The sequence below is a fragment of the Toxorhynchites rutilus genome, chromosome 2, assembly GCF_029784135.1.
Source record: "Toxorhynchites rutilus septentrionalis strain SRP chromosome 2, ASM2978413v1, whole genome shotgun sequence".
NCBI classification, from domain to species: Eukaryota; Metazoa; Arthropoda; class Insecta; order Diptera; family Culicidae; genus Toxorhynchites; species Toxorhynchites rutilus.
Window position 1 is genome coordinate 198,019,306 of NC_073745.1, and position 17,897 is coordinate 198,037,202.

Below are 17,897 nucleotides of genomic sequence, written 5' to 3' on the forward strand. Positions count from 1 at the left end.
TCGCCATCTGGCGGCTGCACTTAATGCTTTTCGCTCTATCGGATAGGACCTTTCCAGACAGTGTTTGCCGATTGAATGTTTTTCTAAATAATTCACTTTCATTTGTTTAAAAATGATCTGGCAGAAGGCATTATGACACAGTAACGATGAGGCAGTCTAGTGCGAGCCACCGGTGGTACGCGCCGGCGTGAACGTGTTAAATCCTTGTTGAAATAGTAGGTACATGTAAGAAACAAGCTGGACCTATTTAGCTAGAGTCGTATTTGAAATATTCTCATACATACAAAAATATAACAAGCAACACATAGCGCTTCGCATAATGAGGCATGGTTTTGGTTGGGATAGCATATTTTCCAGGATCAAAGCCACAAAAGGGACCTCATCAAGAGCAGCATGTGATAAGATCTATCAGCATTGATAAACGGAACATTGTAAATTGCCCCCAAACAAACAAATAATAATTCTCTAGGCGAGTTAATCGCTCAAATTAAACAAAATATTCGCTCAATTCTCGTAGAATATGTGAACATTCTTCCAAAGTAATGATTTGTTGAAGATATTAGTTCGAATATATACTTATTTTCACAAGAAATTCCTGAAATACGATGCGCACGACCGAATAGAGAGAGAGCGATTTGTTTTTATTTATATTTTGACTCTGCTGCACATGTGACTTTGAAGGTGCGGCGAACCACCGCAAACAACTTGAAAGTCTGGATTGACGCCAAATAATATGATACTGTTGCAATTCGTTTCGTCTCGTCTCGGCTTCAGTCACTGTCGAAACGAGCAAAATATCCTATTCCAGTACACGAGTATCATTGAAATGTTTTATTTGCTAGACTGGAGAGACTTCAGCCACTTTTTCTCGGTATGATCAGTGATGTCAGATGAGAAGACATGTTTTTATTCTGAGAAAAACAACAAACATTTGTAAAATTGATCAATCGATACTCTTTTCTCAGTTCCAAAATATTAAAACATAACAAAAAGCAATAAGTTCCATATATCTATTGGTTTCATTGATATTTTTTTCTCGAGCATATGGCTTCATCACTTGGGGGCAATGTTTGTTCACCTAATCAACGATTTATCAAGGAAAGTTTTAAATCTATATGCATGTATTTCCAATAAAGTAGTTGTTTTGGATTACTCATTCTCGTTCAATATGATGTGAAAACACTAATCGTACCGTGTTAATACAGTGACTCAAATCCGTAATCGTACTCCACCATGCAGATCTCTTTTCCCTTCTTTTGAAAGTCGAAAACAAGCTTTCGGAACATTCTATTTAGATCAAATTATCGTGTCATATGAGAGTCTATCTGTCTATCTAGAATAATGGTTTTTATTTCTCTTAAAATGCTGGATGTATGTGCTTATGTATGAAAATTGACTCAAACTCATAATCGTACGCTAGTTGAAATCTCTACTCGATTCCAAAGGCGTTGGCCAATTTCTTAATTCCATCATTATTATGGTTTCCCTTGTTAATTGCAACTGTCTTTAGCTGTCTTTAGCCTTATCTACGATTTTTTGGTGTATTCTGAAGGTATATTTATCAATTTTTTCATTAGGTGGTTTTTAAGATGGTATTTAATGGTTTCAGATACCTTCCTTAGTTTTTTACTGGGATTGATGTCGGAAGACTGTGGAGGAATATCAATAACTTTTGAGTAATTGTAATGTAACCATTTGCGAACTTTATATGTCTTGAGCTCTGGGTCGTTGTCTTGGCAAAACTTGAATCCTCGATTTCATCCCATTTTGTTGACGCTTTGCTTCATATTTTCTTTCAGGATGTTCAAGTAAACATTCTGATCCACTACACCGTCGATAAAAACCAAATTGAGCAAACAAAAAGTTTGTAATGTGCCTAGGAAGGGCAGCTTGAATGCCCGAGAACATAGGGACAAACCGTATCTCAGCAAAATAAAATCAGTAACTACAATTTGATTATTCCAAACAGCATAAAACACATCAATGTCTTACTGGTGTTATTTCCATAGATGGTTTCTAATTCGATATTTTTGGCTCCGATAGTTATCGTATCGTATGGAGGAAGTCAACGATGAATTAAACGAAAAAAAAACTGAAAGCAACGTTTAAACATGGTGGTTGTGGGTGGAGGGATGATATGAGGGTGCATGTATGAGGAATTTGGTTTCCATCGATGGTGCATCGAATCAGAATGTTTACTTGATTATCCTGGAGGAAAATATAAAGCAAAGTGTCAACCAAATGTGATGGAATCGAGGATTCAAGTTTTGCCAAGACAATCACCCCTATTCTGTATTTCGATTGATTCGGAATATTTCGAACGACTTGATAAAATTCCATTCTGTATTCGGTTCGAGTTGTTGTTGCATTTCATTCGATCTGTTTCTCTTCGAACATTAAATGGGCAAAACGTTCGAAATAGGAAAAGCGAAATTATAACTCGGACGAAATATAGGTTTCGAACGAAATGGAAATCCGTCGGAATACAGAATAGGGCTGAATGACCCAGAGCTCAAGACATATGAAGTCCGCAAATGGTTAAAGGGTGTGTCACATCAAATTGCATCACGGAAAAAACGTTGTAGAAATTCGCCCAGTAGACCGATCCTTTTGAAAATTTTAGACAGTAAAATAAAAACTATTAAACAACTTTTGGCATTTTCCTTTTATTCATACTTCGAGCCCAAGCCCGTATGCTCGCACCTTCCTCTTTACCCCGTTCATAAGGTTCTGTACAACGTCAGGTTGTAGTTTTTTTTTTTGAACAGAAATCCATTTTCTCTTGAAGTCCGCTTCCGATTTGACAACTTTTGGGTTCTTCCGGAGGGCCTGCTTCATAATCGCCCAATATTTCTCTATTGGGCGAAGCTCCGGCGCGTTGGGCGGGTTCATTTCCTTTGGCACGAAGGTGACCCCGTTGGCTTCGTACCACTCCAACACGTCCTTTGAATAGTGGCACGAAGCGAGATCCGGCCAGAAGATGGTCGGGCCCTCGTACTGCTTCAATAGTGGTAGTAAGCGCTTCTGTAGGCACTCCTTAAGGTAAACCTGCCCGTTTACCGTGCCGGTCATCACGAAGGGGGCGCTCCGCTTTCCGCAAGAGCAGATCGCTTGCCACACCATGTACTTTTTGGCGAGTAGACAACGAGATTTGTTTAAACTGCGACAACCGAACTGTAGAAACACTCATTCACAAATGTTGCACTTGTGTTCGCGTTAGACCGGCTTGGACGGCATTTCAACAGAGGATCTCAGGCATTTTAGGTGGATGGAGGAGGCTCAATTTCGAGGACTAAACCTGCTAAACCTGCTTTAGCAGGAATGAACGAATCGTGTAAAGTGAGAATTTTAAAACTTTTTAGTAACTATATCTGCTTCGTTAATAGATATAACGGTAGAATTGATGTAGCTGAATTAAATTTTCATTTAGATGTAGAAGCTTAACGAATTGATGAACAAACCAAAATGTTGTAAAATTAAATATGACAAATAAAACTATTTACTATTTAAAAAAAAAAAACTTGCAAAAATGGATTTTATTTTCGTAATTATTGTTTGAAGTCGTTTCATGGCTTTGGACTAGAGGGCGCTATACTTTTTATATTTTTCTTGAAAGCTGAGGATTTTTTACATAACACATTTCGATATCAGAGATGTTTTTTTTCGTTTTTGAGATATGATTTTTCAAAGTGGCCCGAAAAATCTGTTTTACCCTTTTATATAAAAATGACGTTTTGCAAAAATTCATAACATTAGAACTACTAAACCGATTTAGATGATCGACATATTAAATTGAAGCCAATTAGCTAACTTTCTTTGAAAAAATATCACACTTGCGAGTAGATTGAATTCTAGACGCATAGGAATATTGAACGAAGACTTAAACATGTTAAATTTGCTAAATAATAACTCAAAAACGGAAAATAAAACTTCTCTGATTTTCGGATATATTATGTAAAAAGCATCAGCTTTCCAGAAAAATATAAAAAAAAATGAAAAAAATATAGCACCCTCTATCTTTAACCGAGAAAACTAAGAAAAACTAAAAAAAGCTAAGCAATATTTTAAAAAAACTGTCGATCATCTGAATCGGTTCAAAAGTTATGATTTTGACGTAGGACTACGTCTTTCATTTCTGTACCTGGGTATAAGTTCAAAGTTTCGAAAACGAGAGAGTGACGCTGGAGTGCAAGGTTTTGCACGTTAATACCTCTTTACCGGCTGAATGGAGCAGTATAATAATCACTTCATCCGAAAGACAAAATGTCAACGAGTTATATGATTGTCACTTATTGGTAAAAAATCGTTTCAATAGCTTAAAAATTGATTTGAAAGCAAGCTATTGAAATCATCATTGCTCATTGATGGTGATTGGTAATCGCAATGTGTTCCCGAACACGGACGCAAAATCTAGGCACCTGGAGAAACCGAATACATGCAAGCTGCGACTTCTTTTGCTCGCTTACATTAGTGTTTGGGAAACCATAGCGGACACATGCAAGGCGTGAGTACTTTTACTCGCATCAGTTTCTGTTCTGATTTCGCATGGTACAGCCATGAAAAATGGTTTGCGTGTGAATGCGTCCAAGCGAAGGAATATTCGCATTTACGCATTCAACTTGGCGTTCCCGTGATGCAATCCAATTGACAAATTTACGCAAAGCTGAATCATCTCATGCGACGCCTACATTAGAGTTCAGAACGACAAAAGTGATGATGATTGTATATTCTACGCACAGAAAAGCAAGATTCGGTCGTGATTATCCACTTTATTTCTATTTAGATTCATTTCAATCATTAAATGTCTTCAGTATATGGCAAGAAAGTTAGGGCTTTGTATATTTACGATGATTTCAACACGCGATTGGATCAAAGTCATTGATAATCTTCAAAAATTTTGAGTTTGATGATGCATACAGGTTATGAATACTGTGGATAATGGTGATGAAATCGATATCATATCAAGTTGGATTATATAATTGATAATGTAAGGGCCGATACAAGAAGGATTTGCAGTATTTTTAGCGCAACACATGCTACTCATCGTTTAAAGTTACAACACTTATACCAAGCCATTCTTCAAAATATACATACCTCATTGTAAAATAGCGATTTTCTAACCTTTTTAGCGTAGAAAGAATACGTGAAACCGGGAAATTTGAAGATAAATTCTGATTTTTCTAAAAAAATTTACGACCAAAAAAAAAACAAAACATCATCATTTTATTCGCTGCGCCATCTGGTTGTAAATCTAACGTAAATTCGTCAACAGAATCAGTTTCTGTTCTGCTTTCGCATGGAATCATGAAAAATTGCCACATAACGATAAAAACGAAATTGATGTTATGCAAGGTTATAGACTTTATTTCTTTTTCACCATGAAGTGGCGCCCTCGGTTTCTATTCGGCGCATGGAGTCTCGAGTTATTCTCACGATAACAAAAATGAATCATGTATCAAACATCTTCAGTTGCTTTCCAAGGCCACTCAAATTCCATCGGTTCGTTTCGGGACCACCAATAAGTTCGAAAGAGTTGAATTTTATATTAATAACAATTCCATACTTATACTCATCCAACCACACACTCACAAGAAAAACTTTCAGCAATCTTTCATAATATTCATTCATTCATTCATTTAGAATTGATGCAAATGCAATTTCAAATAAATGATTACCGAGCCAACGGTAGTCCTACGTCTACCTTGCGGTTATATCACAGATATAACCCACTTCTTGTTTTTTGTGGTGGAAAAAAGGTGGAAAATTTGTTTTTTTCCGAACCATCGGTTAACTTTCATCATATCTCAAAAACGAAAAAAGGCATCTCTGATCTTATGTAAAAAATCCTCAGCTTTCAAAAAAAAAATACAAAAAAATAAAGCCCCCTAGAGTTTCAAAGCCATGAAAACAATAAAAAACGACTACAATCAATAATTACGAAAATTGATTTTTTTTGCAAGCTCAATATTTTCGAAAAAAGATAGCTCTATTGGCTTCAATTTGATTTGTCGATCATCTAAATCGGTTCAGTGGTTCGAAAGTTATGACTTTTTCAAAAAAGTCATTTGTGGGAAAAAGTGAAAACTATTGGACTATTCATATAATTCATATAAATTCATATATTTTTTTTAATTCTGAGCGAAAATTATATGAATAGTGCTACCAACAAGTACTGTTACTTTTGGCCATTTTTTTGGATATTTTATTTGAATTTAGTTTCAGCGTAATTTTTAAAAAATATTGTTATTTTTATTTTTTTAGAACAAGTTGGCATGAAATTCGTCCTTTGAAAATGCGAACGTTATATCGAAGTTTCCCTGTACCACTTTTGACAAAAATCTGAGAAACACTATATCGGTTTGGCATAGAATGGCTGCATATGTAGATAGAATGAATTACCTTCATCGTTTTCAATCTGGGTTTAGAAGTCAACACGGTACCGAGATTGCTCTAATAAAAATACACGATGATATAGCGAAAACGGTGGATAAAAATGGCGTGACTATCTTGCTTTTAAAATGTTTTGCCAAAGCGGTTGATCCACAGTAAACTTCTCAATAAATTAGTAACGTTTTATGGACATTCGAACTCAGCTACAAAACTTGTAAAGAGTTCATGAGCAATGGCAACGAAATATTACGGCACGCAAACCAAAACAAAGCTGTTCAAAGCGCTACTCTTACCCCATTCGATGTATTGTGATTTTATTTATACTAACGCTTTGAGTAGGTCTCTCAATAAGCTGCGTGTTTCTCTAAATGCTTGTGTTCGCTATGTCTATAACGTTTCTCACTTACAGAAAAACCTAGTATGTAATTGTAATTTTACTCACTTTTGCAAGTACAGATCATTTGGTCGGTGTTATGTCAGACCGGACCATGTGACATTTTTATGATTTCGAGAAAAACGAACATAAAGTTTAATGCTCTGCAATTTTCAAAGCATTTAATTTTTTCAATAATTACGTTCAATATTGTTCTCAGAAATGTTAGCTACTCTCTGGCATTACTTTGATGTATGATAGTTGTAAAAAAACATCAAGTATCATCCCAAAAAAGGCAGTTATTCGGCCGCCTATATGTACATGGTTCATTCTGACTGAACAAAATGAAGCGTTTTTTAAGAGTTGGTTCACTATGACTGAACAATTTCGAAATATTTCTCAATCAATCAACAGTTGTGAGTCAAAGTGTGCCATTCTGCTATGAAAATTAGAGCGAGAAGGATTGTGAGTAACACTGCATAAACATTTGTTTGCGTTCAGCATAATATTCTCTGCCATCTACTGCTGGCAAGAATATAATTGCACGACAAACATGTTAAGCATGATCTTCCCATTTTCAATCATCTTAGACAGTATTCGTCAATAGAATCGTCAAATTTGAATTCATTGTCATCGCTACAGCCTAAATCGCACTCTGAAATAGTATATTTTGCGATCATTCACACTGAAGACCAGCATTTTTCACTGATCCGTTCAGTCGGAGTGGACCAAGTTTATTTTTTAATATACTCAGAATGTGCACATTTTACACTAAAGCCAGCGCTACACGATGCTACGAACACCCTCGAATGCTAGACGTTCGATGATTCGACGCATCGTGTAGTCGACTGACGAGCTACGAACCTCCAATGTCAAGTTTCGAATATTCGCGTTGGAAGGTAATCCGTTCGTTGTGGATTACCTTCCAACACGAGTGGCACGAGTCAAAGGATTTTTGTCATTCGTTGATTCGGCACACGATGACATTCGATACACCGCTACACGATTCGTCCGAATCTATCTTTGACAGATTGGTTTGTTTACAAGTTTTAGATGAAGGAACTATGAAATTGATTCATAAAATTCAAAATATTCGGCAAAATATTGCAGTTTAATAATGTTGATTTCAAGCATTTTTAATTTACAGCCCGATATCAGTACAATTGCTACGTCAGCAATTTCAATACTCGCATCGTCATCCAGTTTCCTAACTTTTTTGATGGTAAATAAAAACAATAAACATTCGATCCAAATACTCGCCGAATGTTTGGACCGAGTGCATTGAATCGAACATTCACTTCACCGTGTAGCAGCACATTCGTCACAACATTTGTCGATTCATCGAGCCAAATGTTTGAGTCCAACATTCGAGTGAAACGTTGGACGAATCGTGTAGCGCCCGCATAACGGGTTCAAGCATATTTCGACAAGGTACTGGTGGTGATGGATGACGAGATTTATCTCACCCTAGATGGAAACGACTGGCAGGGCACTTCACATTTTACTTCCCCCACGGAAGAAGTGAGCTCCGAAGTGAAGCTTGTTTTACACACCAAGTTCCCTAAGAAGGTGCTGCTGTGGCTGACAATCAGCGAGAAGGGGATGTCAAAGCCGCTCTTCTCTAGCTCCGGACTGACCGTGAACGGGGAAATTTATAGTACGAAGTGCCTGCCGGAAGTTGCGTCGTTCATCAAGAAATACAAAGGGCAAACCTGAAGCGTAAGATCTACTCCAACAATTTTGTCGCGAAAACTGAGAAGGAATTGGTAAATAAAACGAAGAAAGAACTCAAAAATATGCCTACATGCATGTTTTCGTCCGTCATGGCGAATGTTCGGTCAACTGCCGGAAGGCCGCTCGCAAGGGCGTAGACTTTTTTTTGCAAGTATTCGAACAAAAAATTAGAATCGGACATTCAAGTGGTCGCCTGGCAAAAGTGGTGTGAGTAAAATAGACACTTGACATATCATGTTGAACGGGATAGATTTATGTGTCGTTTCTTGTCCAAATTTGTTTGGTACGTTCACGCCGGCGCTGTAATTCATGCTTCTCGCCATCTGGCGGCTGCACTTAATGCTTTTCGCTCTATCGGATAGGACCTTTCCAGACAGTGTTTGCCGATTGAATGTTTTTCTAAATAATTCACTTTCATTTGTTTAAAAATGATCTGGCAGAAGGCATTATGACACAGTAACGATGAGGCAGTCTAGTGCGAGCCACCGGTGGTACGCGCCGGCGTGAACGTGTTAAATCCTTGTTGAAATAGTAGGTACATGTAAGAAACAAGCTGGACCTATTTAGCTAGAGTCGTATTTGAAATATTCTCATACATACAAAAATATAACAAGCAACACATAGCGCTTCGCATAATGAGGCATGGTTTTGGTTGGGATAGCATATTTTCCAGGATCAAAGCCACAAAAGGGACCTCATCAAGAGCAGCATGTGATAAGATCTATCAGCATTGATAAACGGAACATTGTAAATTGCCCCCAAACAAACAAATAATAATTCTCTAGGCGAGTTAATCGCTCAAATTAAACAAAATATTCGCTCAATTCTCGTAGAATATGTGAACATTCTTCCAAAGTAATGATTTGTTGAAGATATTAGTTCGAATATATACTTATTTTCACAAGAAATTCCTGAAATACGATGCGCACGACCGAATAGAGAGAGAGCGATTTGTTTTTATTTATATTTTGACTCTGCTGCACATGTGACTTTGAAGGTGCGGCGAACCACCGCAAACAACTTGAAAGTCTGGATTGACGCCAAATAATATGATACTGTTGCAATTCGTTTCGTCTCGTCTCGGCTTCAGTCACTGTCGAAACGAGCAAAATATCCTATTCCAGTACACGAGTATCATTGAAATGTTTTATTTGCTAGACTGGAGAGACTTCAGCCACTTTTTCTCGGTATGATCAGTGATGTCAGATGAGAAGACATGTTTTTATTCTGAGAAAAACAACAAACATTTGTAAAATTGATCAATCGATACTCTTTTCTCAGTTCCAAAATATTAAAACATAACAAAAAGCAATAAGTTCCATATATCTATTGGTTTCATTGATATTTTTTTCTCGAGCATATGGCTTCATCACTTGGGGGCAATGTTTGTTCACCTAATCAACGATTTATCAAGGAAAGTTTTAAATCTATATGCATGTATTTCCAATAAAGTAGTTGTTTTGGATTACTCATTCTCGTTCAATATGATGTGAAAACACTAATCGTACCGTGTTAATACAGTGACTCAAATCCGTAATCGTACTCCACCATGCAGATCTCTTTTCCCTTCTTTTGAAAGTCGAAAACAAGCTTTCGGAACATTCTATTTAGATCAAATTATCGTGTCATATGAGAGTCTATCTGTCTATCTAGAATAATGGTTTTTATTTCTCTTAAAATGCTGGATGTATGTGCTTATGTATGAAAATTGACTCAAACTCATAATCGTACGCTAGTTGAAATCTCTACTCGATTCCAAAGGCGTTGGCCAATTTCTTAATTCCATCATTATTATGGTTTCCCTTGTTAATTGCAACTGTCTTTAGCTGTCTTTAGCCTTATCTACGATTTTTTGGTGTATTCTGAAGGTATATTTATCAATTTTTTCATTAGGTGGTTTTTAAGATGGTATTTAATGGTTTCAGATACCTTCCTTAGTTTTTTACTGGGATTGATGTCGGAAGACTGTGGAGGAATATCAATAACTTTTGAGTAATTGTAATGTAACCATTTGCGAACTTTATATGTCTTGAGCTCTGGGTCGTTGTCTTGGCAAAACTTGAATCCTCGATTTCATCCCATTTTGTTGACGCTTTGCTTCATATTTTCTTTCAGGATGTTCAAGTAAACATTCTGATCCACTACACCGTCGATAAAAACCAAATTGAGCAAACAAAAAGTTTGTAATGTGCCTAGGAAGGGCAGCTTGAATGCCCGAGAACATAGGGACAAACCGTATCTCAGCAAAATAAAATCAGTAACTACAATTTGATTATTCCAAACAGCATAAAACACATCAATGTCTTACTGGTGTTATTTCCATAGATGGTTTCTAATTCGATATTTTTGGCTCCGATAGTTATCGTATCGTATGGAGGAAGTCAACGATGAATTAAACGAAAAAAAAACTGAAAGCAACGTTTAAACATGGTGGTTGTGGGTGGAGGGATGATATGAGGGTGCATGTATGAGGAATTTGGTTTCCATCGATGGTGCATCGAATCAGAATGTTTACTTGATTATCCTGGAGGAAAATATAAAGCAAAGTGTCAACCAAATGTGATGGAATCGAGGATTCAAGTTTTGCCAAGACAATCACCCCTATTCTGTATTTCGATTGATTCGGAATATTTCGAACGACTTGATAAAATTCCATTCTGTATTCGGTTCGAGTTGTTGTTGCATTTCATTCGATCTGTTTCTCTTCGAACATTAAATGGGCAAAACGTTCGAAATAGGAAAAGCGAAATTATAACTCGGACGAAATATAGGTTTCGAACGAAATGGAAATCCGTCGGAATACAGAATAGGGCTGAATGACCCAGAGCTCAAGACATATGAAGTCCGCAAATGGTTAAAGGGTGTGTCACATCAAATTGCATCACGGAAAAAACGTTGTAGAAATTCGCCCAGTAGACCGATCCTTTTGAAAATTTTAGACAGTAAAATAAAAACTATTAAACAACTTTTGGCATTTTCCTTTTATTCATACTTCGAGCCCAAGCCCGTATGCTCGCACCTTCCTCTTTACCCCGTTCATAAGGTTCTGTACAACGTCAGGTTGTAGTTTTTTTTTTTGAACAGAAATCCATTTTCTCTTGAAGTCCGCTTCCGATTTGACAACTTTTGGGTTCTTCCGGAGGGCCTGCTTCATAATCGCCCAATATTTCTCTATTGGGCGAAGCTCCGGCGCGTTGGGCGGGTTCATTTCCTTTGGCACGAAGGTGACCCCGTTGGCTTCGTACCACTCCAACACGTCCTTTGAATAGTGGCACGAAGCGAGATCCGGCCAGAAGATGGTCGGGCCCTCGTACTGCTTCAATAGTGGTAGTAAGCGCTTCTGTAGGCACTCCTTAAGGTAAACCTGCCCGTTTACCGTGCCGGTCATCACGAAGGGGGCGCTCCGCTTTCCGCAAGAGCAGATCGCTTGCCACACCATGTACTTTTTGGCAAACTTGGATAGCTTCTGCTTGCGAATCTCCTCCGGAACGCTGAATTTGTCCTCAGCGGAGAAGAACAACAGGCCCGGCAGCTGACGAAAGTCCGCTTTGACGTAGGTTTCGTCGTCCATTACCAGGCAATGCGGCTTCGTCAGCATTTCGGTGTACAGCTTCCGGGCTCGCGTCTTCCCCACCATATTTTGCCTTTCGTCGCGGTTAGGAGCCTTCTGAACCTTGTATGTACGCAGGCCCTCGCGCTGCTTGATCCGCTGGACGAATGAACTTGACAAATTCAGCTTATTGGCGACATCCCGGACCGAACTTCTCGGATCATGTCTAAACTGCTTAACTACGCGCTTGTGATATTTTTCACTGACGGAGCATCCATTTTTGCCGTTCTTCACCTTCCGGTCGATGGTTAGGTTCTCGAAGTATCGTTTTAGTACTCTGCTGACCGTGGATTGGACGATTCCCAGCATCTTACCGATGTCCCGATGTGACAACTCCGGATTCTCGAAATGAGTGCACAGGATTAATTCACGACGCTCTTTTTCGTTCGACGACATTTTTCCAAATTTACGAAAAATTGACAGTGAAGCATGGCCAACGTGATCTATACACTCTTATCTGATTATAAGCGAAAGCTGAAGATATAATTCCTAAAAATTAAATTTCTACAGCGTTTTTTCCGTGATGCAATTTGATGTGACACACCCTTTACATTACAATTACCCTAAAGTTATTGATATTCCTCCACAATCTTCCGACATCAATCCCAGTAAAAAAATTAAGGAAGTTATCTGTGTAGGAAATTTAGAAACCATTTAATTTCTAAAAATAACGATTTCAAAAACCACTTAATGAAAAAATTGTAAAATATACCTTCCGGATAGAATAGAATCAGGAAATTATATAGATAGAATTAGGAAATTGGCCAACGCCTTCGAAATCGAGTAGAGATTTCAACTAGCGTACGATTATGAGTTTGAGTCAATTTTCATACATTAGCACATACATTCGCCATTTTTAGAGAAATAAAAACCATTATTCTGAAAACAGATAGCAAACCTTTTAACTCTCATATGACACGATAATTTTATCTAAATAGAATGTTCCGAAAGCTTGTTTTCGACTTTCAAAAGAAGGGAGAAGAGATCTGCATGGTGGAGTACGATTACGGATTTGAGTCACTGTATATCAAAACAGTCCCTGGATATGAGCACAATGTTTACATTTGGTTGTGTTGTTTGGAAAAGGCCCATTTGAAAATCTGTGAAATCTTGCAATTACTGAACTGCACTTGATGATTGCAGTTGAAAACATACATGCAATACTAGTTTAGCCGTGAAACAATTTTTGATGATAAAGGCGGAACAGAAGAATACCGATGCTTTAAATCAACAAGGTGAACAAACACATCAAGCAAACTAAACGATTCGACCGATTCATTGGCGAGCGCGTCCAAACGATCATCGAGTCAGACGAGCTACTCGTCTGTTTTTGGTCGAGCTCGGCTTCTGGGATATGAAAACAAACGAGACGAGCGCTCGTCCGGTCGTCTCGTCTCCTGGAATAGGGCCCTGTGTGTATGGTGCGATTATAAGGGGGTCATCCACTATGAGAAGTGCACAGTTTAACGATACATTCAGAGCTCTACTTTTTACAACTGGATAGATACCATTAAGCGATTAGGAAAAAACGACCAGAACAGATCATTTTTTTTTTTAACACGGACCTTGAACCGTTTAGCTAGCATTTGTTTGGATCTCCGCATAATTATATTGATGGAAAAACATTGCGTTACATAAAAGCTGTCGAAAATCACTGGAAAAGTTTTTCGCCGATAAACCAAATAAGTTTTTAAATGGATTGAAAAAGGAAAATTATCCGAAATAAGGCGGAAGATTATGATAATACAATGTATGATTGTTCGAAATTGGTCTTCAATACAGGAAAAATACATTCAAAAATTGAACTAAAACTGCGAATAGGTTCCGCTATTTCGAATTTTCTATATATGCATCTTTTGTGGGAATTACAGCCCATAGACAAGCTCCAAACGAAGAACAGACTGGCCTGATGTGCTCCTCTGGTAACTTCTCCCATTGTCACCCTGTAAAATACAATCACACTAACAAGATGTTGGTCACCCAAATCATTTCGGTCATGCCACCGAAACATATTATAATCCGAAGGCACGTGTACGACAAAACGGTGAGGTGGATGATGATGTGTTGAATCATAGAGGATTTGAAATTTTAAGTTCGTTCACATCAATTGAAGACTTTTGAATCAAATTCAAGGACAACTTAAACTCTCTTTGTCTCTCGATGTCTTGAGAAAGTCGTTTGGAAAGCTATGATCAAAGATATAGACTTGTCGCTGGTTCGGTGGCTTGTGAAAATCGTTCAGGTGGATGAATGTGAGGTAACACATCCCAGCAATAATCATTCCGCTTATTGTTCACAAGACCTAAAGTTGTGAGCAAGTACACAATTGCCTTACAATAGTATCTATTCACCATACGCTTCTACAGGCATCCCATAAATTTTAGCAGCTGCAAAGTGAAGAAATGGAATCTGCTTTGTTTTCCTGCTTGAACTCTCGGACTCATAATCATTCCTTTTTTTTTTTTTAATTTTACTTCATACATTTCCTTCCAACGGTTGCATTATTTTATTTCCAGTTCGGTATTTCCTCTAAAATGCATTATATTGGTAACGGCAATGGTCATAGTGCTATCAGTTTGTATCACGAACGCAATCATATCGGTATTGATCACAGGTTAGTTAATGGTACACAAAAACAAAAACCTTCAAGTACGCATTTTGACTTGTCGTTTGACTTTTGAATCACACTAAAAACACTATTTAGAAGTTCGGTGTATTTCGGAACGTAATTTAATATTAGTTGTTTTTGCGTTGTATTGTTGTGGCTAACAGCTTGGCATGTAGTTTTAGCCGTGCGATAGGTACGATCAAAATTTAATATTTCACATTCTTACAGCATGCTGACCAGATCCAGCTCGAAGGTACTGGATAAGGCCAACATCCAGGCAGCTGGGATGAATCAAATAAGCTCCGTTGGTGGAAAAACCACGGTCGACGGAATCCCTCTATCGACACTGAACTCCGCATCCGAGCAAGGCTTGCCCGAGGACAGCGATGATTTTTGCTCGGAAAGTAGCAAACTCAAGCAGACGGCAACGCTACAGGAAATTTTCGAGGCTTTCAAGAATCCCTACCATGGAGTTGGCTTTCTCGGACCAGCTCAGAGTCTGCCGTCGTGTACGTTTGTAGCCTATGATGCCATCAACTGGTTGCAGAATAGAATCGAGGGATCGTGCAACCCGTTGGAGATTTTGGAGGATATGAGGAAGTAGGTTACCAAAATGAGTTCTGGTGGTGTTCAAAAATGACTTACCTACTTATCCTTCTAGAGCTCGTATGATTTGTCATGCTTCCGGAGAATTCACCAAGGCAGTTGTTCCCGGTTTCTGTCTATACTATGTAATGATGCAGGATAAAGAGTCGCTTGAGTACACTCCGCCACTCGGAGATATCGAGGCGTTCGAAAATGAATGGATGGAGGTAGAGATGCAGCATCCCGATCTGCAGAGGCCAATTGATCCAGTAGATGTTGGGGTTCCTTTGTTCCTTCGGGAGACTATTGATTTCAACGAAGAATTCGTCGATGGTTCGCTCTACAAGCAGACCCATTTGGACATTGACATCAACAATAAATCGGATCGAATAGAGTGGGGCCACGCCCGGTACCATCAAAAGATGATTCCAGGGCACGCTTACGAAATTGTGGTTCAGTGGATAACTGCATCGGGGCCCATTGTGTGTGATTTGATAAATGGGTGGTCGCGACGAGCTCAAGGATGTGGCTTTCAACTGGTTTCCATTCCAGCAGATCCACTAGCGGAACCATTCACCGAAAAAAGTGACCCTCTGCGAGGACCCATTTTCGTTCCGCTCGATATCGAATGTTTGAAACAGCATAGAAGTTTCCTTTTCGAGGAATTCAAAAAAGAAACCTGGTCGAAGCGGTTGCTTCTCTTCCAGGAAGCAATCGTAGCTCGGTTTGGGTTTATGAGATGTGCCGTTGAAACAAAGACCGGTTCCAATCAAGCCTCGCTAGATTACCAATATGTCCATTGCACCGGGAACATGTTCATTTTGGTTCCGAATCCGAACCATGGATTGAAATCACGTCAGAGGCTCGCCTCTGGGGGCAACATCATGAAGAAACCCACAAACTTTATCAATCGCTATTCTGCCTCGTACGAATCCCAGATGCAGAGTAATATGTTTTCCGCTTCGCATGAGGCCTACATCACTCGTCATGTGACCGCCGGGAAGAATAAAGATGATTGCGATATTATCCGTAGAACGGGCTTCCTCTGGTCCTGGAATCATATGATCCCGAACAAAAAGTGGAAATCGCTGGTAATTGCACAAACCGAAGAGCTGTTCCAGTTGCGGATGCTGCGTGACTTTAAGGACTTTTGTTCGAACAAAGACCAGCGATTGGTGAACTTCTGGGAAGAGTGCTGGGAAGCGAAGGAGAAATCATCGATGGCGCGAACGTAGCATATGTTTTGAAGTTTTGAAGGACTTGTGATATACTGTATAAATGAACGGAATGGTTTTTTTTTTCATTTTGTTGAATTTTACTCATGCGAATTGTATCGTTATCGTGAAAGTGGCCAGATAGTTTAGTAAATAATAGAGTTAATGTGCGTGCGTTCTTTTTGAATGTATACACTATTGTTAGAATGTGGATTGTATATGAGCGTCAAATAAACATCGCTACAGGCGGTCCAGATCTGAATCTGTAATGAATTGCATAATGCAGTTGGTCTCATTTATTGAAAAACATACAGTGGCATATTCTTGCAGTAAACTATTGGGTGTACAAATAAGTTGCAACAAATGACAAAACATGAGTATTTTTGATTCGAATGGAAGTTTGTATTCCGTTTGGGTTGGAGAAAATCTGAGTTTTCCACAGCATCTGAGATTTTTTTGACTCAAGTGTAACTTTTGAAAAGGGCGCATTGCAGTAAGAAAAATCTTTGATAATTTATATCTCGAAAACCATGAGTTATAGAGTATTGATGTTAAAACGTGAAACACTTTGAAAAAATAGTTCTCTTTTTTTATTTACAAAAAAAACTTTAATTTTCAATATCTAAAATACAGGGAAACTTCGATATAACGTACATTTCACTTTCAAAATTGTACGTTGTATCGAATTGTACGTTATATCGAAGCATGAAAAATAATTCAAAAATATGGCATAGTTTACTTTATTTTGTTGTTGTTTGAGTATGGCTAGTAAATAATGGTGATAAAATCCAACTAGTAGGTGGAGCCAATTTTTATCGAAATGTTTTCGATCATACAGTTGATTGAAGGTAAATAGATAATTAACTAGAAAATAAATTTATCAAATCCAAAAAAAAGTAAAACATTTTTTCTTTGAAAATTTTTGACTTCAAGCTTGATTGGTTTTCATATAAATAATAAATGGAAACATAACCTTCCCTGATTATGTTATCAGACTACTTCTCGAGTTTTTCTACATGCAATGTTATCTACGTTGATATTTCGCAAAGCACACTGCGCATTTAGAGAGCAACTTGCTCTTCATCGTCCTTAACCACAACATTCTCGTTGAGATTTTCATCTTCCGGACCAACTGATGTCGAAATTCGAAGATTAACGATTAACGATTTCTTTGTCTTTTAGAATCTCAAATTAGGTAATTTCATTCGCAATGCTCTTCAGACTCGCTAATAATACGGATCGGTTGGTGGAGTTGGGAGGCAAAACTTATAAATATGGCACCATCACTCGTTCGTAGTTTTTCTGCACTGTAAAGATCCGACAATTTAGCAAGAACAAGAACGGCTTTAAGGATGGCTTAATTAGGCTTCAAATGCATAATCC

The 17,897-nt window shown here is 38.2% G+C and overlaps 1 protein-coding gene across 5 annotated transcripts in view; it reads left to right on the forward strand.

Annotated features, from left to right (window-relative positions):
* Positions 1-17,398, forward strand: part of LOC129771087 (GATOR complex protein Iml1) — a 58,537-nt gene extending 41,139 nt beyond the window's left edge. For 2 of the 5 annotated variants that reach the window (XM_055774404.1, XM_055774402.1), the window contains exons 11-12: positions 14,944-15,315; positions 15,377-17,397. In XM_055774404.1, the coding sequence (XP_055630379.1) occupies positions 14,944-15,315; positions 15,377-16,535 (1,531 nt within the window). In that variant the 3' untranslated portion in view covers positions 16,536-17,397. Of the gene's footprint in view, positions 1-14,623; positions 14,722-14,943; positions 15,316-15,376 lie in introns of all 5 variants that reach the window. The other 3 variants (XM_055774403.1, XM_055774405.1, XM_055774399.1) reach the window with 3 other exon arrangements.
* Positions 17,399-17,897: the final 499 nt, after the last annotated feature.